Source organism: Protopterus annectens, chromosome 2.part0 (genome assembly GCF_019279795.1).
Source record: "Protopterus annectens isolate FY-2018-M chromosome 2.part0, PAN1.0, whole genome shotgun sequence".
NCBI lineage: Eukaryota > Metazoa > Chordata > Ceratodontiformes > Protopteridae > Protopterus > Protopterus annectens.
Window position 1 is genome coordinate 642,086,501 of NC_056728.1, and position 23,597 is coordinate 642,110,097.

General features: G+C 44.7%; 1 protein-coding gene across 1 annotated transcript in view; it reads right to left on the minus strand.

Moving 5' to 3' along the window:
• The window catches only part of LOC122793180 (RNA binding motif protein, X-linked-like-1), a gene marked incomplete in the record, with an annotated part of 533,482 nt that overhangs the window by 346,297 nt on the left and 163,588 nt on the right, over nucleotides 1-23,597 (minus strand). Inside the window, 1 exon segment of the mRNA XM_044061002.1 lies at nucleotides 14,185-14,323. Within this exon segment, the coding sequence (XP_043916937.1) occupies nucleotides 14,185-14,323 (139 nt within the window).

A 23,597-nucleotide genomic window follows, 5' to 3' on the forward strand; every position in this document is an offset into this window, starting at 1 on the left:
CCAACAGTTGAACACTCGGCCCGAAGTCTGTGGAACCGGTGATCTAACTATACCGAAGAGCTCGGGCCGATGACTTGGGCTCCGGCGTCTTCGACCCCTTCGAGGACTTGGATGCCTGGTCTGAAGCATCCAGAGCCTCCTGGAAAGAGGGTTTCAACAATCCTCTATCCATCAGTTTCCTGCGCCTATCTGTCATGACCCTCCCACTAAAAGAGTGACAAATAGAACAGTCCTCTTGTAAGTGGAGAGGGCCAAGACAGTAGACACAGGAACTGTGGTTGTCTGTGACAGACATCTTTTGGCCACACTGACAACGTTTGAAGCCAGATTTCATTTTCTCAGACATAATGAAAAGAGAAAGAAAACAGTCAAGTCCAGTAACAGTCAATCCAGGTAACAAAAAGTCAAATCCGGTATTTTGTCAATCCAAGTAGAGGTGGTAGGCCCCGAAAAACTCTATACCAGTTAGTTAAACTAAGTTAAACTAATTTAATGGTACCGAGAATTCTGCTCTACTCACACACCGTACACTAACTTTCAATAACTATAGATCTTAAAGAAGTTCTTTTGAAAATTTAACCAAAATAGTTAAAATCTTATCTGAAAAAGCCTCGAGCTAGCCTCCAGCGATGCGTATGCAGCAGCGGCAAACTAGATCTGAGGTAAAGGCAGAGGGGGATTGTGGGTATTAGATGTCCTCGAGCTTCTTCTCGATGCAGAGCTTGCAGTCGGCCGGCACGGAGCCGAGGATCGGCTCCGAACCCATGTGTAAGAACAAAGGCGAGATTGAACACTCTCACATTAAACATTTTCTGTTTCAGTAATCCCATAACATGTCGGTACTTGAGCATATGAAACTGGCAGTTTAAGGCCCTAATTGCCAAGGTTGCAGATGTATAAACCTTCTTTCCCCATCTATGCAGTGCCCTGGAATCTCTGTCAGAGGGGGTAGGATTTTTTGCTGTTGAGGCCTTAACACCTTTTGGACCCTGTGAAATAGTTTCAGGGTCAGCAGCAGGGTTTCTAAATAAAAATTTGTGCAAGTCAGGAACCCTGTAATATCGGTCTGGCTTGCTAGGAGACGGAGGTAAGGAATCTGCAGTCAAGCTTGATTCTGAAAACACATCATCCACAATGTCTAAAACAGGAGGTATGGCTAAAGGCCTAAGCTGAGGGAGAAGGAAAACCCTGAGCCTCTTTTTTGATTCTGAGAAATCTTGACTCTCCCAGTGAAAATACTCCCTCAAAGTATGCAAAGTTTCTCCAAAGGAATAATCTTCAGGAGGAGATGCAGATGGGATAGATTCCTCTGCATCAGAATCTTCATAGGGTGGTATAGATAACTCCTGATCAGAAGAGGAATAAGAAGAAATAGAAACCTGATCTGAAGATTCATAATCAGTGTCTTGCCTAGGCCTCTTATATCAGGAGGGGGTTGGGAACCCCTGATCAAAGTAATTAGGTCTTCAGCCATTTTGATAATCTGCTTTTTGGGCATAGAGGCCTGAGCACATGTCTCATGAGTCAGTTTTTTAGCTTTAGAAGTTGCTTTTGTCTTTGATTTTGAAGCTGGCATCAGTTTTATATAAAAATGTTGAGGCCTGAATACACCCTCAGAAGCTGGTGCCTGCTCGGTGGCTCCGGACCCATCAGAGGGAGACACATCCGCGGGTACAAAACCTTGAAAATTTCACAGCATGCCAGACTCCACATGGGTCTCGGTAGGGGCCCGCAACTCAAAAGAAGCGGGAATCAGGGGCTGCGAAAGCGCCTCGCTGAGTACCGGCGACTGGCTTAGGAGAAGCTTAGTCTGTTTTGGACATCGACGGTCTGTCTGTCCTTTTCTTTGCTCTTTTTTGTGTACTCCGGTAGTCTGATTGCTATCAGACGACATTTCAGGATAGTTTTGTTTCCAAAATATTTTGAGGCAAAGATAACCGCTCAATAGTGCGTTGGTTAAATCTAGCACAAAACCGACAGCTAGGCACGTTATGATGAGGGCCTAGACAAGGAATACAGTATAAATAGAAATCATTATGAGGTATTTGCTTCCCACAAGTAATGCAATTATTAACTTTTTCTGACATCAGTATGGAGCAAGAAAAAAGAAAGATTCCCCAATGGGGTACTTCGATTTAGTGAAGATTTCGGTTCTGAAACTTGAATTCGAAAATTTCGGCCGACCTGCACTTGCGAACTGCTTCTGCTTCGGGCACTGCGCGGCAAGAAAGACTGAAGAAAATGGTGTTGGCTGCCTGTTTTATACCCCTGACAACCTGACGTCATGGAAGAGGAAACAGCAACCGACGCAGGACCCAAGAGTTTGGAATTCAGGCCAACTGAGGGCAACCTGCCAGCAGATTACCCAAATGTTATGACTGCAACAGTGAAACACGAAGAACATCTTCAGAGTCAGACTCCTGTTCAGATAAAACTACTGGGGACAAGTCTCTTTCTTTTGGAAGGGGAGCCTGGCTTCCCCTAATAAGCATAATAAGGTCGTCTGCCATTTTAAGCGTTTGAGAGTGATGCATGGAACTAGGTGTGAGCTTATGTAGTGGGTTTTTTTAGGTGTAGTTCGTACCCTGAGCCTTAAAAAAGTACAGTTTTGTACCTACCATAAATGGAGATGTTCGAGGATCCACATTGCTGCAGTCCTAACCATTGGGGTAGTCCGCTGTCCAGTCGGCCCGAATACCAAAGTATATGGCTGACGTCGGTCAAGGCGCATTAGACTGATGTCAGGACGTCAGGGTACTAATGCGCATGACCGACGTCATATCCTCAGTCTTTTCTTGCCCCAGATGTCAGAAGACCCTAAAAAGACAAGGCCCAAACCAAAACCAAAAACCCTGCACCAAACATATATACAATATATACAAATGTACAAGAGTATATCCTAACCCACACCAACACCCCTAAACACAGAGGGGAAGGAGGGAGGTAAATTGGACTGCAGCAATGTGGATCCTCGAACATCTACATTTATGGTAGGTACAAAACTGTACTATGTTCTTCATTCCACATTGCTGCAGTCCTAACCATTGGGTAGAATCCCAAAGCAGAGTTAAGGGAGGCTGGCAAATCATAAGGAAGCAGGAGCTGTCAACATGCCTTGCAAAATAGCTGTGGCAAAACCAGCCCTAGATTTAGAGTAGAGAGGAAGATGGTAATGCTTAGAGAAAGTATGCACTGAACTCCAAGTAGCTGCCTCCAGAAATGCTGTTGAAGTGGCAGTAGCCCTAGTGGAATGAGGCCTAATCCCAGCTGGAATCTCCTTGCCATGATGGGAATAACAAAATGAAATGCAAAACCCAATCCACTTAGAAATAGTTTGCTAAGACACAGGCTTGCCCTGAGAACTCAAAGCAAAAGAAACAAACAACTGCTGAGACTGCCTGAAATCCTTAGTCCTGCTCAAATAATAACGCAACTGCCTATGTACATCTAAAGTGTGCAAAATCTTTTCCCCCTTATTTTGGGGATCTGCATAGAAAGTAGGCAAATGAATAGTTTGGTTTAAAGCCACACTAGAAACCACCTTAGGCATAAAGGAAGGATTAGTACGTAATGATACCCTATCCTTATGGAAAATCAAAAAGGGCTCTACTGCCATAAGGGCCTGCAACTCAGAAACCCTTCTTGCAGAAGTAATAGCCAACAAAAAAGCAGTCTTCCATGACAAGTATTTCAATTTAGCAGTAGCCGCAGGCTCAAAAGGTTGTAGAGTAAGTTTTTCCAACACAAAATTGAGATCCCAAGCAGGAGTAGGAGCTCTACGTGGGGGTCTTATATTCTTTGCCCCTCTAAGAAACTGCTTGAACAAAGGATGCGAAAACAATGGTGGGTCACAATGATAGTGAGCTGAAATTGCTGCAGCATGAATCTTAATGGAAGAGAAGGACAAACCTTTGTCCAATAACTCAGTAAGATATTGAAGAGCCACACTCAAATTAGGCTCAGAAATCTCCAAATTCTTTGCTGCACTCCAAAATAAAATCTCTTCCATTTTTCTGCGTACACCTTCCTTGTACTAGGTCTTCTGGCTTCCATAATCACATTTAAAACTTGTTGAGGAAGTTGAGACCTGCTGTGTTTCAGAACAGAATATGCCAGGCTGTTAGATGAAGAGAGTGAAGCTTGACATTGAGCAGGTGACCGTCCTTCTGAGATAACAGATGTGGAATCAAAGGCAAAGGCCATGGAGGCTTCCTTACCAGACTCCTTAGTAGTGGGTACCAGTGTTGCGAGGCCAATCTGGAGCTATTAAAATCATCCTTGGCTTGTCTTGTCTGACCTTTAGGAGCACCTTTGGAAGAAGAGGCAGAGGTGGAAAGGCATACACATGAAGATTTTTCCAACTGAAAGAAAGAGCATCCACTTTCCAAGCTGTGTGATGAAACCCCTTTGTGCAAAACTTTGGCAGCTGGTGGTTTAGTGGAGAAGCGAACAGATCTATGTCTGGAGTTCCCCATGACACTGTCAATTTCTGAAATACATGAAGATCCAGTTTCCACTCGTGGGGATCCATGATTTGTCTGCTTAATACATCTGCTAAGGAGTTCTGTGCTCGGCAGAAACCTTGCCTGTAGAGTTAGTTGCAAGCTGGCGCAGTTTCCCATAAAATCATTGCTTGCCTGCATAGAGGATAAGAATGTGTTCCCCTTGTTTGTTGATGTACCACATGACAGTTGTGTTGTCTGTTAGAATCAACACCTGCCCTGGAAGAAGTAACTCCTTGAAAGCCATTAATGCAAACTGGACTGCTAACATCTCCTTCATGTTGATATGTAGATGCTGAAGTCTGGCAGGCCACTTGTCTTGTATCCACTTTCCATTTAGATGAGCTCCCCAAGCAATGTCAGAGGCATCTGTCGTTAAAATCTGACTCGCCTCTGGCCGGGTCACAGAGAGTCCCTTGTTTAGGTGACATTCCTGAGCCCACCACAAAAATTCTTTTTGAATGCAAGGTATTATTTGAATGACAGTGTCCAAATCCTGGCAGTGCTGTGTCCATACATTTTTGAGATACCATTGCAGCTTCCTCATATGCAGTTTGGCATTGGGAAGCACCAGAATACAAGATGCCATGAACCCTAAGGCTTGAAGGACTGTCCTTGCAGTCAGCCCGGACTGAAGATAATTGATGGAAGTAACTGGAAAGATTCTTTTGTTTGTCCGGGGTTAAAAAGGCCATCTGGGCTGCTGTATTCAGTCTCACACCCAGAAAGCACATGTCTTGAGAGGGTACTAGACTGGACTTTATTTCGTTCACAGAATACCCTAGGCATCTTAGCACTGCTATGACATATTCCAAATGCTGTAGAAGGTCTTCCTTTTCTTGAGCCAGAATCAGGCAGTCGTCCAAATAAGGATAGATTTGAATTCCTTTTAGCCTGAAGTAAGCTATCACTGGAGCCAGAACCTTTGTGAATACTCTGGGCAGTAGATAAGCCAAAGGGCAATGCAGAGAACTGATAATGAGAATTTCCAGCTCGAGCAGATACTTTCTGCAACTTAGTCTTATAGGCACATGAAGGTAAGCTTCCTTGAGATCTAAAGTTACCATCCAGTGATCTTTGCCCAGCAGAGGTAAAGGCTGTTGTAACGTCAACATTTTGAACTTGGGAATGTCCAGATAAGTGTTGAGGATAGATAAATCCAAAATTGGTCTCCACGTGTTCCCCTTCTTTGGTACTAGGAACAGGCGAGAATAAAATCCTAGGCCCCTTTCTGGTACAGGGACTGGCTGAATGGCCCCTATTTGCAGTAACAGAGAAATTTGCTTGTGAGCCTCTTTCCTTTGTGGAGGAGGAACGTCTGGCATGCCTTTGAAAGGGGGCAAGGTATGGAAATAAAACCTGTAACCGTGGTGAATGATATCCAAAACCCATCTGTCTTGAGTAATTAAATCCCAATTTTCTTTGAAAAGAGACAGTCTTCCTCCCAAAGGAGCTGCCAGACGAGAATGAACTGGCAGCTGAAAAGGCAGGTCATTGGGTCTGTTTACGAAAGGACTGACCCTGCCCTCACCAGAAGTCTGAGCAGGAGAACTCCCTGTTCTAGGCCTAAAAGAACCTTGAGCTCTGCCCCTACCACGTCTAGACCTACCCCTAGACTGGGAATCATAAGCAGGATATGTCCATCCCTTAGTAGGCCAATTTCTGCTAAACTTTGGAGGCTGCACCTGCAAAAAATCTTTAACAGTCTGCATAGATTTAGCCTTGTCCTCCATTTTCTTTAAAACTGCTTCCACAGGCGAACCAAACAACACATCAGACTGTAAAGGAGCATCCAAAATCCTTGTCTTAACATGCTCAGCTAAATTCTGATCCCTCAACCAAGCGTGCCTGCGAAGAACAGAACCAGTGGCAGCCACCCTCGAGGAGGCCTGCACAGCATCAAAACCACATTGCAAAGAATGCTTACCCACTTGTTCAGACACATGAACTAAATCCAGCAACTCTTTACACTCAATACCTTCCGCGAGAGCATCCACCTTAGATTTCAATTGTGAAAGGAGATAATTTTGATATTTTAGCATGTGAAACTGACAATTCAACGCCCTCATGGCTAAAGTGGAAGAAGTATATACTTTCTTTCCCCATCTATCCAAAGCCCTTGCCTCTTTATCAGAGGGAACAGGATTTTTAACAACCGAGGCCTTAACACCCTTAGGCCCCTGAGAAACAATTTCTGGGTCTGCCCTAGGACTCTTAAAAGATACTTATGAGCTTCAGGCACCCTATAGTACCTATCAGGTTTAACAGGGCAGGAGGCAAAGAATCAGGGTTCAGGGAAGCCTCTGCAAAAACATCTTCCACCACATTCAACACAGGAGGTATAGCTAAGGGCCTATGCTGGGGTAAAACAAAATTCCCTAAGCCTCTTCCTGGAATCAGAGAAATCTTGGCCTTCCCATTTAAAATGCTCCCTCATGGAATGCAGAGTCTCTGAAAATGAAAAATCCTCAGGAGGAGAAGCTGAAGGAGTGGAATCATCCACATCAGAATCAGAATAATGAGGAAACTCCTGCAAGTCTTCAGCCGAAGACTCAGAAGCCTCTGAACACTGTTCAAAACTCTCAAACTCAGGCTCCACCCTAGGCCTCTTATCAGGAGGGGGCATAGAACCTCTAATCATAGTAATCAAATCCTCTGCCATTTTAAGCATATGTTTCTTAGGCACAGAACCTGAAGTGCTAGGAGAAGCCCCCACTGAAGCTAAACTTGGCCTACCTCTCAAAGAAGTCTTGGAAACAGAAGGAGAGGCTCTAACTACCTTAGGAAGAGAGGGAAGAACAGTTACCTGAGAAGCCCCTCAGCCTGGCCTACCTCCTGAGAGGGCACATCCTGTAACAGTAAAGTCTCTGCCTGAGACTCCCCAGAAACTCCTGGCAAAACTTCTGGCTCCACTAAGCCTTCTAAAGAACCGACGTCCGGAACTGCCGGTTCTTCAACCCTAGGCTTTGCTGCTTTGTCCTTGCGCTTTTGGAGCGGCCGGAGCATCCGGCGGCATTTTATAATTACAACGCTTCCCAAACACTAACCTGGCACAGTCTAACCTTCTCTTAATAGTGCGTTTGTTAAATCTAGCACAAGAGCGGCATCCAACAACGTCGTGCTCAGGCCCTAAACAAGGTATACACAAAGTATGGTAATCCCTATGAGGTATCTGTTTCCCACAAGAAATACAGTTATTCACTTTTTCTGACATCCGGTTAAATACTGAGGCAAGAAAAAACCAAAATGTTCCCCAACGGGGTACTTAGCCAACTTTGATTCGGTCTGAAACTCTGACTTCAGAAAATTTCAGAACGCCAACCTGCACTCGCAAAACTGCTTCTGCATCGGACCATGCGGCAAAAAAGACTGGGGATATGACGTCGGTCATGCGCATTAGTACCCTGACGTCCTGACATCAGTCTAATGCGCCTTGACCGACGTCAGCCATATACTTTGGTATTCGGGCCGACTGGACAGCGGACTACCCCAATGGTTAGGACTGCAGCAATGTGGAATGAAGAACATCTCGGTAGTTTTAGAAAGAACTGAAGACGTGAAAAGTCCGTTTGTGTCTAGTACCGGTAGTGCGAAGAACTTCCTCAGAAGCCGGTAACTGCTCAGCGTCTCTGGACCCATCCAAAGTAGAGACATCCACAGGATCCTTAGTCGAAGAGTCTTACCGGACTCGTCTCGGTAGCAGCATGCGAATCCACAAAAGGCATCAGGGGCTGTGCATACACCTCCCGGAGGACCGGAGAACCGACGACTAGCTTAACGGAAGCGTCGGCAGTTTTGGACACATGAGGTCTGTCTTTAGCAACAATAAGGGCCCGACGACGTAAAATTCTGGTGTTGAACAAAGCACAAAAGTGACAGCGAGGGACGTCGTGGTCTGGGCCTAAACAGGTGATGCAGTAGGAATGGAAGTCTCGATGTGGTATTTGCTTTCCACAGGTGAGACAACAGTTAACTTTTTCTGACATCGGTTAGAGAAAGAAAATAGGATACCCAGCAGAGTACTTAGCTTTAGTAGACTTCATCTTCAATTTGAAAATGAAAGCTCAGGTAGCGGCCGACCGGCACTCGTGCAACCTGCTTCTGCTTCAGGCTCCTCGGCAATAAAGACTGATGTAATGGCATCAGCTGCCAGATTTTATACCAGTGATGACCTGACATCAGTCCTGGAGTGACAGCAACCGACACAGAAATACTAAGCCTCTGGTATTCGGGCCGACTGAAGGCTACCCCTGGCAGGATAACCCAAGTGTGATGACTGCAACAGTGACACATGAACATGTGTCGGAGGCTTCTGCAACATCATAGCTGCACCTTATGGAGTGTCTGGCTACCTGTTGGGCCAAGGAAAGATTGGATGAGATGTCAGTCTTGCTGGGACTGTCAGGCAAGGAAACCAGCATGGAGGAGGCTTGAGAGACAAGTCTAATGCATATTGGTCATGTGGGTCCGATACCTTATGGCTCTGAAAGCCAAAGTAGAAGAATTGTACACCTTCCCCATCCTATCCATGTACTTACCGTCTTTGTCAGTGGGTAGTAGGGAAGCAGAAGGCAGCAGTCTAGATTGCTTATCTGCTGTGGTGGCAATAACAGCTGGGTCCGCCAAGGGTGGTCCTCTGGTACTTTATAGAAGTGGTCAGGATGCTTAGGGGCCAGAGGCTGGGAGTCAGGGGCCTTAAAAGCCACGTTGAAGGCATCCAAGTAAACAGGCAGAAACAGGGGAAACTGCTGAAGGGAGGGGGATTCCACTTGCAGCAGTTTAAAGTATCTTTTTTGGGTGGCAGTCATTTGGGAAGTGTCCCATTTAAAGTAATCCTTCATCTTGGTGGTGGTATCACCAAAAGTAATTTCCTCAGGGGGAAGAGCCCCCCCTGCATAGATTCCTCATCCGGAGAGTAATATTTCTGGGGGAAGGCAATCTTGAAAACATAAGAAATAGACTCCTCGGATGAAGAGAAAGAAGAGTCATGTTCTTCTTCCCTGACCTGAGGGGTAATGGATTGGGGGGGGGGGGAACGCAGAGACAGGCCTAGGGCTCAGAAGAGGCAGGGTAGAAGTGGCTGAGGCTGAAGCCCCAAGGGTCATGAAGGCATGCAAGAGAGGAAGTGAAGGCCTGCTAATCTGATGTGACTTCTGAAGAAGAGGTGGTATGTTTATAGTTTCCTGCTTCTTTTTGACTGGAGAGGAAGTAGAGTGTGGCCTGGTGTCGTGTCTGGAGATTAGCACATCCAAAGTCTGGATTCCTGCCGAAGTACCACCAAAACTGGTTCCCCCTCTACCTCGACGGGTGTCTATGTCCGAGTGAGTTCTGTGGACGCGCTGGTCGTCGGCTGTGAAACGGCTTCCTCGAGGGACGTTGCTGCAGTTGACAGATCCTCTGAGCACTCCTCAGCCCCTAGATCGGCAGTTGGCGGTGCATCGGTTTAATGGAGCGGGAGGTGAAGAAGGCCTAGGAAATTTGGCCTTTTTGCATGAAGGTTCAGGTGCGGCCTCCAATGCAGGATCCATCCTAAGGGCTAACCGTTTGAGGCATTGGTTCTCGAGGTAGATATTTAACACGGCTAGACGGCTGCGCAAGGTCTTGGGCACAAACGATTGACAAATAGCACAGGAGGAGTGATGGTGTTCCCGGCATAGGCAAAAAAACACACCTGTCATGTACGTCCTTGTGTGGTATCTGGCGCCCGTATTGGCAGCCTCCCTTTTTTCCTGACATCAGCTAAAGGCTACAACTAAGCATTGGCTATAACAATCATCAAAAATAAGAAAGTTTGAAACCCAACGGGCTACTTATCTTTAAGATGTGACATCTATGAAGAAGCGATTGTACGATGCAAATGTAGTCTGCGGCTGAAAAGTTCTGAGCATTGTGTGTGCAGACGTCACATTTAAGGCCCTTGGCTTATGGCCCTGTGTGCGCCACCCCACGCACACTACAGCAGCCAATCTGAAGCTTTTGTACAGAAGCCAATGGCTTTTCTATAGAAGCGGACGTACAAGTCGCCTGAGGGCAAGAAATCCCACACTTAGAATACTGCAACATAGGAATAGGAGGATATCACTCTGTAGTTTCACTCAAACAAATCACACATTTAAATCATTACACCAGTCCTAATGAGTCTCTCCTCATAAGGACACTTATCCTGTTCTGATAACTGGGCAACCACCCAAACAACCTTAAAGGGAAACAGGGAAAATAAATTGCCTTAAATTAGGAAGAAAGGTGTACATGTTCTTTACCAAAGGGCAATAATGCTGTAAAGGTGGGTTGAAGCCCAGACGGGGAGAAAGGAATTTCGAGGAAATTACAAGTAAAAAAAACAGCTTGCCACACAAAGATGTAAGAGTAGTCCATTCTGAGCCAAAGTACCTTCTTAAAGTTAATGTGGGATTATTGTTTCACTTGGATAGCTGCAAAATTAAGACCTGAAGAGACTAGGTGCTGTGATGCACTACGGGCTACAGGAGGGTTCTTAGCACAGTAGCAAAACCTATACGCTAAGCAGTCTTAATGCCTGTGTGGCTGTAGCAACCAGATCTCTTAAGGAGAAGAGTCTTTTATTTTGACAAGTCAGTAGTAATGAATCGAAATAAAAACTTGGCAACTAACAAGGAGGTGAGGGAAGGTCAGAACATGTTAGCAGCATGTGGGACAAGCTGAAGTTGTGTCTTAACTGAATATTTAGAGCCACATTTTTTCACCTGTTTTGCACTGAAGAATGTAAATCACACATGGCCTTAAACAGCATACACTAAGCACAGATCAGAGAAATCATTTATAGTAGCACTGTTAGTTTCTGTAACCCAACTAAACAGTCAGTGAGACACAGCACTTACACTAATTGTAAAATAACTTTACAATATGGCATAGTTTAGATATGAAGAGCCCCAAAACCTGGGAGGAGGATAGAAAAAAAAAATCAGGTCGATGACAGTTACCATGACAGCTACTTCGAGATACAAGAAACTAAAAGTATGATAAACATTTGGTTAGATTATGATGCAATAGTACTGAAAATATAAATCAAAAAGATAGGATTAAACATACGGTCTTCAGTTTTAGGGTGGAAGGTAACTCTCCCCCTGACATCAAGGAATGCTGCATCTCCTCCAAGAATTGATGGTACTGCTGTGGAAGCTTGGAAGCTAGGAGGGAAGAAAGTGATAAAGAGCTGGAAGGTTGTTTAACCAGCACTTTAAAAAGGAAGGGAATCTCCAATATCCTAGAAGTAATTTGTGGTGGCTAGAATACCTAAAAATGATAAAGTCTCATCAGACTCTGCTTTATATAAGCCCATTTCAATTTTTAACCACAATTATAAAGTGCTTATGTCTCTAATAGTTGAAAGAATGGCAAAGGTGGTGCCAACATTGACAGACATGGATCAATGCAGTTTTATGTAGGGAAAGTAATCATTTCACAACATTTAATTAAAAACAGCAGGAACAAATACAAGGGAAGCAGAATGTAAGAAAATATAACTGCTGTTGTTGAGTCTTGAAGCACAGAAAGCATTTGATAGATGAAGCTGGGAATTCATGAGCAGGGCAATGAAGGCATTTGCATTACCAAATACAATAACATGGTTAATTGCGTGGCTATGTGGGGGTTCCTCTGTGGTATGCTGCGTATGGGCAGAGGTGTCCTCTTTTCCTTTTTGTAGTCTGCATTACATTTAGAGAAACTGGCGAGGAAAACAGAGGACACAGAAATTCAAGGATATAGTTGATGTTGACCGTCTCTCTGATGGAACCAGAAGAACAGTGCTGTGGAGCATTTTGAGGCATATTCAAGTCTTTTTGGGACAAAACTGATGAGGATGGAAGAAAGGTTATAGATGTAAAACTGTATTCACACATGAATTGGCTTAGTAGTACCCATATTTATGCGGACATAATAAAATGAAGTACTTAGGAGCATGGACTGGAAAGGATTCTGTTCTGACAGTTGGGGATGTGTGGGAAGAGGCAGCTCCTAAATGCTTTATTCAGTGCATGGGCCCCCTCAAATTATCTATGGTATGATCCCAGTTTTCTCATTAGGGATAATATACAATTCAAGACCATGGAATGGGCAAGGCCAATTTATAATAAAGCCGGATACATTACTTTGAGATCAAAAACAGAAACTGGCTAGGCTTAAAATAGTTCACAAAGTGCAGCTAGCCTAGTACTTGCCTATGAACATACAAGAGACTAGGAAAACAGACAAGTGTTAAGGACTGAAAGGCTGGAGGCTCTTGTTTACGGATATGGATGGACAATATATGTAATGAAAATGTTTTTACTCCCTTTGGATTTAGTAATACAGGTCAGGCATGTTTTTGTCACCTGGAGAAGTTGTGGACAGTAAATTAAGAGAGCGGAGGGATTTTATCTTGTAGAGGCAGGGGTGGGACAGGATTGGTTGATCCTTCCAGGAAAGACCGGTGGTTTGTGAGTGCCTGATTTGAGGGAATGTTTTGAAGCTGTACAACTGGGGCTTATGTACATAATGCAAGCAGAAAGTTATAAATAAAGATGGAAGATGAAAATAAAACAAAGAAATTCAGGAAATGAGTGGAATTTTAGATGCACATCCTTGGGGAGAATAATGATAGCCATACAGAATGTTATACTCCTGGGGTAGCAGTGGATGTTCTAGGAAAAAAGCCAATGTGAGAATGAAGATAAAAGACTTTGCAAATGGGGATGACTACAGCTGTGGATGCAGAGTGTAGGCAGGGTGGGGTGGTGTTTACTAGAGAGAGCTGGCGGGGGAATCAAGGTATTGGAAGCAAGTGGCCGGAGGGAGAAAAAGTACTAAAACTGGAAGAGGCCAAAAGGAAATTTGCAATGCAAGCTGGAGACTGCCTTCCATATATCAGGGACTGATGTCACAAGTGTAAGCAGGGAGACGGGGACAGGGGAATCCTGGATCCCCCATCTGCTCTGGTAGAGCTTTTAGCTGAATCTAGAACAGAGGCTGCCATTAAAATAAAAAAAGATAATCAGTATGGCATATAAAATACTGTACAATAACCATAAGAATCAAAGGATGTTAGAAAAAAAAAAAAAAAAAAAAAAAACTGGGAAAAGACTAGATAAGCAAGCAATTCACAAGGAAACAATGGGAGAATATATGCATGGTTTCCAAATATGTAAAAGTCCAGATGATTTAGGATTTTTGCTTGGAAGTATTTAATAGGTATTTTTATAACCCAACAGACTCCAGATAATTTTTTTCTTCAGGAAGATGGCAAATATTTGGAGGTGTGATGGGGGGGGCAGGTATATACATAGGAATATACATTTTGGGAGTGTAATGAACTGGCAGACTAAAAAAATTCCCTGCAAAGTACTTAGTCAGAAACATTGGGTGAGCAAATGGGACTAACTAAGGAATTTTTTTTTTAAGCTGCAATACAGGATCATAACTGCCTACACGACTACTCAAACACCAAAACTTTGATTCACTATACAGATATCCTGAATACGAAGATGAGCATCATAAAAGAAGTTCCAGTGCCTTTATTCAGAGGCCTTCAAACAACTTAAAAAAAAATGTATGGGATTCCAGTGTAAGGGCTAGGTAACACAATACTAAATACACTTCTTACCAAATGCACATTAGCAAGCACTTTTTTTTTCTTTTACACTGTGGAAAGACAATAAAAAATTACCTCTATGAGGTGGTCCTCTAAAGCCTCCTCTCCCACCTCTAAACCCCCTTGGAGGACCATAACTTCTCGGTGGTGGGCGTCTGCTACTGCCAGTGGGTTTAGTTGCTTGTTCAACTTTAATTGGTTTTCCATCTATAGCCTAAAAAAATAAAAATAAAATAAAAGCCACAATGAAGCACTTTAATAAATACAGATATGCAACTACTTACATGCTTATTCATCAGTCTACTGTATGCAATGGATAACTAGCTTGCAACAAGCAGCATATCCCTGCTAACGAACTGCACACCTACCTTAAAACAGTAGGCAAATACCTGCATCAAAAATAGAAGTTATGTTCTTACCATAACGTTCCATGTTAGTTGTCTTCTTCTCGCCTTCTTCTTGCTGGATGGGTTCGGAGCCGACCTCGGCTCCGACTTGGCCACTCTAAAGCTCGAGAGTTGGTTCCACCGGCTCGAGGCTCCCCTTATATCCCACAATGCTAGGCGAGAGTTACCTCAGATCTCGTTTGTAAGCTAACCCCAGCTTATAACAGAAACAGTATAACTGTAAAAACAGAATCCACCTCTAACAGGAAGAAGAAGGGTGACCTACATCCTGAAACAAGAAATATGCATAATAGCATATAGCTAAGAAAGAGGTGGTAGAAAGAGAGGTCACGGTCACAACTCCTCTAGGTCTGTCCAGGCCAGGGGGAAGGAGGGTGGGACGCAAGAAGAAGGCGAGAAGAAGACAACTAACATGGAACGTTATGGTAAGAACATAACTTCTATATGTTAAGTTGTCTATCTCGCCTTCATTCTTGCTGGATGGGACCGCGTCCCTAGCACCTTGTCCCGGGTGGCCTAACGGAACAGACTCCTGAGAACAGTGGAACCAAAATTAGCTCTATGCCTAGAAGCTAAATCCAACTTATAATGGGAAATAAAAGTGTGAGGAGTAGCCCAAGTAGCCGCTGCACAAATGGTGTCAATAGGCAGTCTGTCTTGGAAGGCTAGAGAAGTAGCCAAAGCTCTGGTGGAATGTGCTTTAGGCTTATTAGGCAGTTTGTGGTGTCTAATCTCATAAACAAGGGTAATCAGAGACGTTAGCCATCTGGATAAAGATACCTTTGAAACTGGAAGTCCCTTTCTGCTTTCCGCATAGGAGACAAACAGTTGATCAGATTTTCTGAATTGTTTCGTCCTGTCCAAGTAGTACCTTAATTGACGATGAACATCCAGACAGTGTAATTTTTGTTCAGACCTATTTGAATACTCCGGAAAAAGACAGGGAGGTCAATGCACTGGTTTAGATTTGATGTTGAAACCACCTTAGGCAAAAAGGACGGGTTAGTTCGTAAGGAAACTCTGTCCTTATGGAACACAAAGGTAAGGAGAGCGACAACTGAGTGCTTGAAGTTCTGAAATTCTTCTAGCTGATGTGATAGCCACCAGAAAGAGGGTTTTCCATGATAATAACTTTAAAGAACATGAAGCTGCAGGTTGAAAGGGGAAAGAATCAAAGAAGCAAGAACTAAATTTAGGTCCCAAGGAGAGGGAGGATTTCTTACAGGAGGTCTGAGAAGAAAAACTCCTTTCAAAAGGCTTTGCAGAGTTTGTGGGACATTAGGGCAGATTCAGAAATACCCACATGGAAATTAGAAATAGCTGCCAATTGAACCTTAAGAGTAGATGGAGATGAACCTGCATGGAAAAGTTCAGCAAGAAAATCAAGGACTAGTTGGATGGAAGCGGTGAAAGGATCTATGTCCTTTCCTTGTGCCCAATATGAAAAGCGTTTCCACTTACTCAAATAAATCTTCGAGTGGAAGATTTATGGGAAGCTATCAAAATATCTCTAACAGAGTGAGATAGTTGAGGAAGCCTGGCTACGGTTGGAAGTGGAGGAACCAAGCAGTGAGGTTCAGAGAGGGGAGGGCGATGAAACTGACCCGACTGATGGATCAAAAGATCTGGAACTAGGTCCAGATTCCACGGTCGCTCCAAAAGAAATCGATGTAGAAAGGGGAACCACACTTGCCGAGGCCAGTAAGGAGCAATGAGGATCAATGAGGCCTTCTGAGCGATAGCTTTCTGTATTACTTGAGAGATCAGTGGGAAAGGAGGAAATGCATACAGAAGTCCCCGGGCCAAACTTGGACTAAGCGTCCCTGCTGGGTTGGCCTGGTAAAGGGAATAGAGTGAAGTATTCTCTGCACTTGCTGTTTTGGGGAGTAGCAAAAAGATCGCAGCAAGGCTGACCCCACTTGAGAAAAATCTCTCACTACAGAGTCTTTCAGAGACCACTCGTGAGGCATGAGAATAGCTCTGCTCAACTTGTCCGCAATGTGATTGGACTTCCCGGGGATGTGCGTTGCTATCAGAAAACGCTGAGAAGAAATCGCCCATTGCCACAGTCTGAGTGCTTCTCGACACAGGGGGTATGATCTGGTTCCACCTTGTTTGTTGATGTACCACACTACAGACATATTGTCTGTCTGGATTGCAATCGTTCCCAAAGGAAGAGAGTCTTGAAGGGCTTGCAACGCTAAAAGCACTGCTCTCATCTCCAGAACATTTATGTGCAAGTGGCATTCGTTTGGTTGCCATGTGCCCTGGACTGTCCTGCCTGATAATGCCCCCCCCACCCGATCAGGGAGGCATCCGTTGTCAGAGTAGCAACCGGAGGAGGTGGAACAAATGGTCTCCCCAACAGGAGCTGGGGGGAAGACATCCACCACATGAGATGCTTTTTGCACGCTTGCGTGATCATAATGGTGTGAGACATTGGAAGTTCCTGGTATGACCATTGAGAAAAAAGCATCCACTGAAGGATCCGCATGTGGTATCTGGCCAATGGAAGGAGAGGTATGGCGCTGCCATGATTCCCAACACCTTTAGAACTAACCTGGCTTTGGCTCTGTTGTTGTTGAGAAGTAGTGATACTAATTTTTGAATGTCTGATATCCTTTGGTTCGTTAGTGTTGCAGACATGTTTACAGTATCTAAATTTGCGCCTATGTAGGTAATAGTACGACAAGGCGACAAAACAGACTTTTCGCAATTTATTGAGATACCCAGTTTTGACAGACGCGAAAAGTGTAATCTCTGGCCATCAGAAGGAGATGCTTGGTGGGAGCTGTGAGGAGCCAGTCGTCCAAATATGGAAACACCTGGAATCCTTGTCGTCTCAGGTGAGAAGCTACCACTGTCATGCATTTGGTAAACACCCGGGGCAGTGGTGAGACCAAAGGGCAGGGCCCTGAATTGAAAATGACTGGTTCCCAGCCTGAAGCGGAGGAATCTTCTGGAGCGCCTGTTCATTTTATGTGATAGTACGCGTCCTGAAGGTCTATAGAGCACATCCAGTTTCCTTTCCCAATAGGGGAAGAATGGATTGCAGCGTGACCATCGAAATCTTGTTTTCTTGACCGATCTGTTCAAGATACTGAGATCCAAAATTGGTCTCCAGTCCCTGTTTTCTTTGGAACTAAAAAGAACCTTGAGTAGATTCCGGATCCTAGTTGGTCTGCTGGCACTGGCTGAATAGCTCTTTTGCAAGCAGTTTTGAAATTTCCAAAGCTGCTATATCCCTTTGAGCGGGTGGAACATCTGGAAGGGATTTTTTGACTGATTTGGAAAGCGAAGAAAGGGAATAGAATAACCTTCGGAAATGGACTGTACCCATTTGTCTTGTGTCAAGGATAGCCAGGCTTCGGTACAGTGACAATCTTCCCGACTGCCTCGAAGATGGGCAGTCGGGCAACACCTCAGGGATGCTGAAAGGGCTTATCGGAGGGCGTTTCTTCGATTGCCCTGGTTCTGCGGACCCCTCTGCCTCTAGGGCGGCGTCTACCATTGTTGTTACCCCTCTGCCTCTGGCGGGAACCGACTCTGTCGTCAGGCGAAGTCCCTTGAGATTGTTTACGGAACCACATCTTTCCCCTTCTGGCCTTTGGGGTAAGGCCTAGAAGGAGTAGAAAACGGACTCCGACGGCAGAAAGGGTTTTGCCATCAGTCTCGCACCTAGTCAGGGTCTCTTTCACTTGTGGACCAAAAAGAGATGATCCATCAAAAGGGGAGTTCGTGAAAGACGTCTTGAAAGGTTCATAAAATTGCATAGCCGCATCCAGGCGTGCCTACGTAAGGCTACCCTGTTCCTGACTCTGCTCGCTCCATCGGCCGCATAAGAGAGGAGGCATGGAGGAGTTGGAGATAGAATTAAGGATAGCCAGCTGCGTGTTCATTTTCTCTTGGAAACCCGCAGCTGTAGGGTCCTTCAGCATTTCACTCGCTTCTTTGATCAAGTCCCTTTGAAGACGAGTGAAATGGCACAGGTAATTCAGCAAACGCATAGTAAATGTCGCTGAGGAGAACATCCGCTTCCGTACCTATCCATGGACCTAGATTCCTTGTTAGGTGGATGGACAGGCACTGAAGGATCGGCCAGTTCCTTCTTTGTGGCGGCAGCTACCACCATAGCATCCACAGAGACTCCTTTTGATAAAAATTCCTTGTCTGATGGAGCTGTGATGAATTTGGAGGGTCTCCTGGGAGTGGGGTCCACTGAATCAGGAGCCGTCCATGCCTTTTTAGCAACCACCTGCATGAGGGGGTTGAAGGGGGACACCCAGGAGGTGGAAGGACGAGAGCCAAACGCCTCAAGATACACAGATTCGTCCTCCGAAGGGTTGAGGACTGGCCAATTTCCCCTCTGTTTAAGGATCTCCAGAATGTCTGCAAATGAGACATCTTCAGAAGGGGAACGGGGGGAACCCTCAGAATCATCCAGATCTGTGTCCGACGTGATAGACTCAGGTGAGTCAATGTGCTTCCTCTTGCACTTCCTCTTCCGAGGGGGCTCTTCTGCCAAATCAGGAGAGGCCTCGAAGAGGATGAAATCCCAAAGGAGCTCCTGAGGAGTTGGCTCTCTGCGGTCCGGGATGAGGGAGTGAGTCGACTTACCCTGAGGCAGCATAGAGGGAGGGGCTGACGGAGCCGACTGTGGAGTAGAGCCAGGCTCTAACACACTCCGCATGACCTCGAAAGCACCCCTGTCAGGCAGAGCCAGAGGTCCCCGCTCCGAGGAGCTAAGGACCCCTCGGCACCGACAGTGATGGCTCCGAGGCGATGTCGGAGCCGAACTCACCAGCGCCGAAGCACCGAGAGGGAGAGGGGGTCGGACAAGGGTCGATGCCACTCACCCCTCAGAGCCGACGAGGGAAGTCCGGCGCCGAGATTCCTCCATGGAAGAAAGCGGAGCAGACGGCGGAGCCGAAGACAATTGTCTCGGCTCGAGGTGACCACAGTCTCGGTTCCGACACGACCCGGCTCGAACTCAAGAGACTCAAGGAGGAAGGAGTTGATGGACGGGACAGGCACCGACTGATGAGTCGGGCTCTGAAGCATCTGGGCTAGTGCCTCGGACTTGAGTAGTCGACTCACCACCCTCTGAAGGTCATGATCGGACAGCCTCGATGACCTAGAGGAATGAGACCTTTGGCTCCGTTCAGACAGCAGGGAGATCCTGGAGCCGAATGAACGGAGCCAAGAGAAGGTGACCTAGACCTCTTTCTGGTTGTCGGCTCCGAAGATCTTGTCGGAGCCGACATGGGTACCTCGATAACCTCGGCTCCGGCGGAGCGAGGAACCACAGAAACTGTGGACTGAGTCTTATCGGCTCCAGCCGGAGCCGATAAAGGCAAAGGTTGAACAACCTGAGGTCTCGGCTCAGAAGCCGGAGCCGAAGACCTCGATGCCTTGGAGGGCTTCCCTGTTGAGACAGACAGGGAATCCTCAGGCTTCAACAAGCCTCTCAATATAAGCTTGTTTTTCTTTCCTGCAGGACCCTGGGGCTGAAGCCATGGCAGACAGCACAGGAGTCCTGCAGGTGCAAAGGCCCCAGACAATAGACACAAGAAGTGTGAGCGTCTGTCAGAGACATTTTCTGACAGCACGCATCACACTTCTTGAATCGGGAGACCTTTGCTTCTTTAGACATAGCCTAACTGGTGAACACAAACACACACTCAAACACACCAGTTATACCCTGTCAGAATAACAAACTTTAGTAAAAATACTAAAAATAAAGTACAATAAACAGTAGTACACTACACAAACACTCCCTAGGGAAGGGAAGGCCTAAGGCCCAAGGGAAGAACTAGAAGTTCTTTTAACAAGAAACGGGAAAAATTAGGTTCGGGGATAAAGTTCAATGAACTACACTAATTTAAGAATAATTAAACTAAAAAAGGGGTAAAAAGAGTAACTTTTTATAGAAAAAGCTAAAACTCACCAGGAACCGGTAGAAAAACCAACCTCGAAGCTGTAGCGGCAAACGAGATCTGAGGTAACTCTCGCCTAGCATTGTGGGATATAAGGGGAGCCTCGAGCCGGTGGAACCAACTCTCGAGCTTTAGAGTGGCCGAGTCGGAGCCGAGGTCGGCTCCGAACCCATCCAGCAAGAATGAAGGCGAGATAGACAACTTAACATCATAATATTTGGGAACAGGTCACCAAACAACCTAAATGCCTTGTCTCCCTACATTTACACTGCCCGTCTTTTTCCTCCCACCACCACTTCCTCTGGACATGGTCAATGGCTCCTCTAAATGCCCACAATCATTCTATCAGGGGCAACAGCCAGGAATTCTCCACACTTGGCGAGAGCTCAAAAGCCCATTAGCTACTCATGAAACCTACATCAGCCCATTCATATTTCTGGTGAGAAATCTGGTGGCAGAGTAGGCCAGTTTCAGGTCCAGAGAAGAGACCTATCTATCTTATAGGTGAATTGCTGTCTTCAAACTGCTGCATTGTTCGAGACAAGAAATCGAGCATGCATATTTAAATTCTACTCCCCCCTTTTGCCCTGGTCTGTGAAACACTGCATTGACATTGTGAGCGAACTTCACTATTATAAGTTGAGAATACAACCAGCCAACATAATGTATTACAAATGACATATGCCTTAAAACCATCCCAAAGGCGTCAGCCACTCAAGCTCATCCTACTCTGACTGGTCCCTCAGCCAACCATGCTCTGCCTTTCTTCTATCCACGTGTCTTCTATAACCCAAGGCCCAGTTTTGAAGCACAAGTAGGATTCTGCATTTCTCACTCCTGAATTCCTTAAATTAAATGAACAACCTGGACCAAAGGTCTCACCAATGGGCAATGCATATACCCTTATATTGGGTAACAGATACCAACCTCCAATGCACCCCTGCATAAGTTATGAGAGAACCAGCAGATGGGTTTAACTGCTGTGAATACTTAACCAAAGAACAATACTAGGAAGGACCACAGCACCTCTCCGGTTAATATTCACTTTGAATATTTCTCAAATTATTTATCCCACTTCAATTCTCTATGGATGCCTTTAAATCTAATTTAAATGCTCCAAGACATTCTAATACCTTTCAAAGTGCATCACTCTTCTGAGACACCTCAGGATGGCAACTATTAAATCAAGTTCACATCACTGACCTACACTTTTTCGGTTAAACTTCACCCAACACCTACCCACTACCTTCAACCTATCAAAAAAGTTTAACTGGCATTACCTGTCTTCCAAACTGTTTTATCTGTTTACATGTTGCTTAACATACTGGATTTAATCCTATAATTCCAGTGCTCCTTTCATTCTCCTTTTAAAACAAGTACCACTATCCCCAGCTTCACAGTAGAAAAGCAGTCTTCAAAAGGGTTCATATGGTGCATTTCCTGCAAAGAGAAGTTTCTTTTTATATTGTGCAAAACGCACTTTACATACCTTTTCCAGTTCTTCCATTTCCTAGTGTAGTCCCTCTTAACCCTGCTTTAACTCATTGCAGTTTTTAGGGGGGGGGATGTATATACCCCATATGCATATACACTCCCCCCCCAAAAAAAATGCATAAAGATAAAAGGGGGTTGGGCAAGAGGTACTACACTGGGAAATGAAGAACTGGAAAAAAGGTATACAAAGGTACAGGCTGCACCAGATTAAAAAAAAAAAAAAAAAAAAAAAAAAAATGCTCCTCAAACCTTGAAGTCCATCAGCAATCATTCTGATTAAATAGCACTGAATCTGACCTTTGACCACTAAAGTGCTGTGAATCAGTCAACATGCTATTACTGCAAATGGTCAGCAATTTGCCTAATGTATTCACCATACACCAGAGTGAGTTGCTCTGTTAATGTTTTCTGGGGAGTAGATTCATAGATGTTCCAAGGTCACCAAGTCTTACTACGATTTATGCCTTGCCAGGAACATCCATCCTGCCAAATCCTCCTTTCTCTTGGTGGGCCATATCAGTCACACCTGGACTAAATTTGCAGATACCCATCTAGTCATCCATGTTATGCTTCAAGGAAATAGAGTCACACAGCTTAACAACTAGAGAAAGTTTAGTTTACTCTAGAGAGATTTGGAAGGCACTGAGTTATAAATAAACCTACTCCTCCACCACGTGTTATCTGTTGTTGACAACTTAGGGCCCCTGGTTCTAGTACTTCGGGTGATATTGGACCTGCAGAGATAGAGAAGTCTAGGACAACCGGGCTTCAAATGGGGTAGAGGGAGACTATCTCCATTTAAGTTTGTAAGACAAGGATTTTTTAGTAGCCCAAGGACTTTAGACTGGACACGTTTTTAGTTAGAACCTCTGGATGTCTAAACATTTGACATGTTTAGTTAGATGCATTCTAAAGGGGGCACTGTAAACTGATAACTGGTCAGATCAATGCCAAGTAAAAGGGAGGGATTAACTGTTTAAACATATATGAAACTTTCTTTGGCAATTTGCTAATGCACAGTATCCCAACCACCATTGTCATATGATGGTCCAGAGAGGAAGACAAACCCAGGTTCCTAGGTATTGAGTACAATTTCTATAAACTATAATACGGGAAGAGCCTGTCTAGCAAAGATAACAGTAGTACACTTAACAGCATTTAGTTGCAGCCCATTTTATTACATCGAGTTTACTAAGAACAGTTCATTCTGGAGTAAGTATGGATGTCAGAGAGCAACTTAATAACCCTAAAACCGCTGTTGTTTGCGCAGTTTCTTTGGAGAGCCAAGTAAATGTAAATGGAGGAGAATTTCCCTTAACCGTGCAGACAGAGAGGCGCACCACTGAATACTTTCATGCTTTCTGATGAAACACATGCAAATGAAGTGTGGATTCTGTCTTTCAGCAAATTTACCATCAATGTTAACACATGGTAAGACTCTCTCTCATATATATATATATATATATATAATATATATATATATATATATATATATATATACACACACATTATACACATATATACATACACACACACAAATATTTATACATACATAGACACACACATGTCCAATTCAAAATATTGACTTTCAAAATCCCTAAACTCAAAATACTGACACCAAAATCTCTAAAGCTCAAAATACTGAAAACTA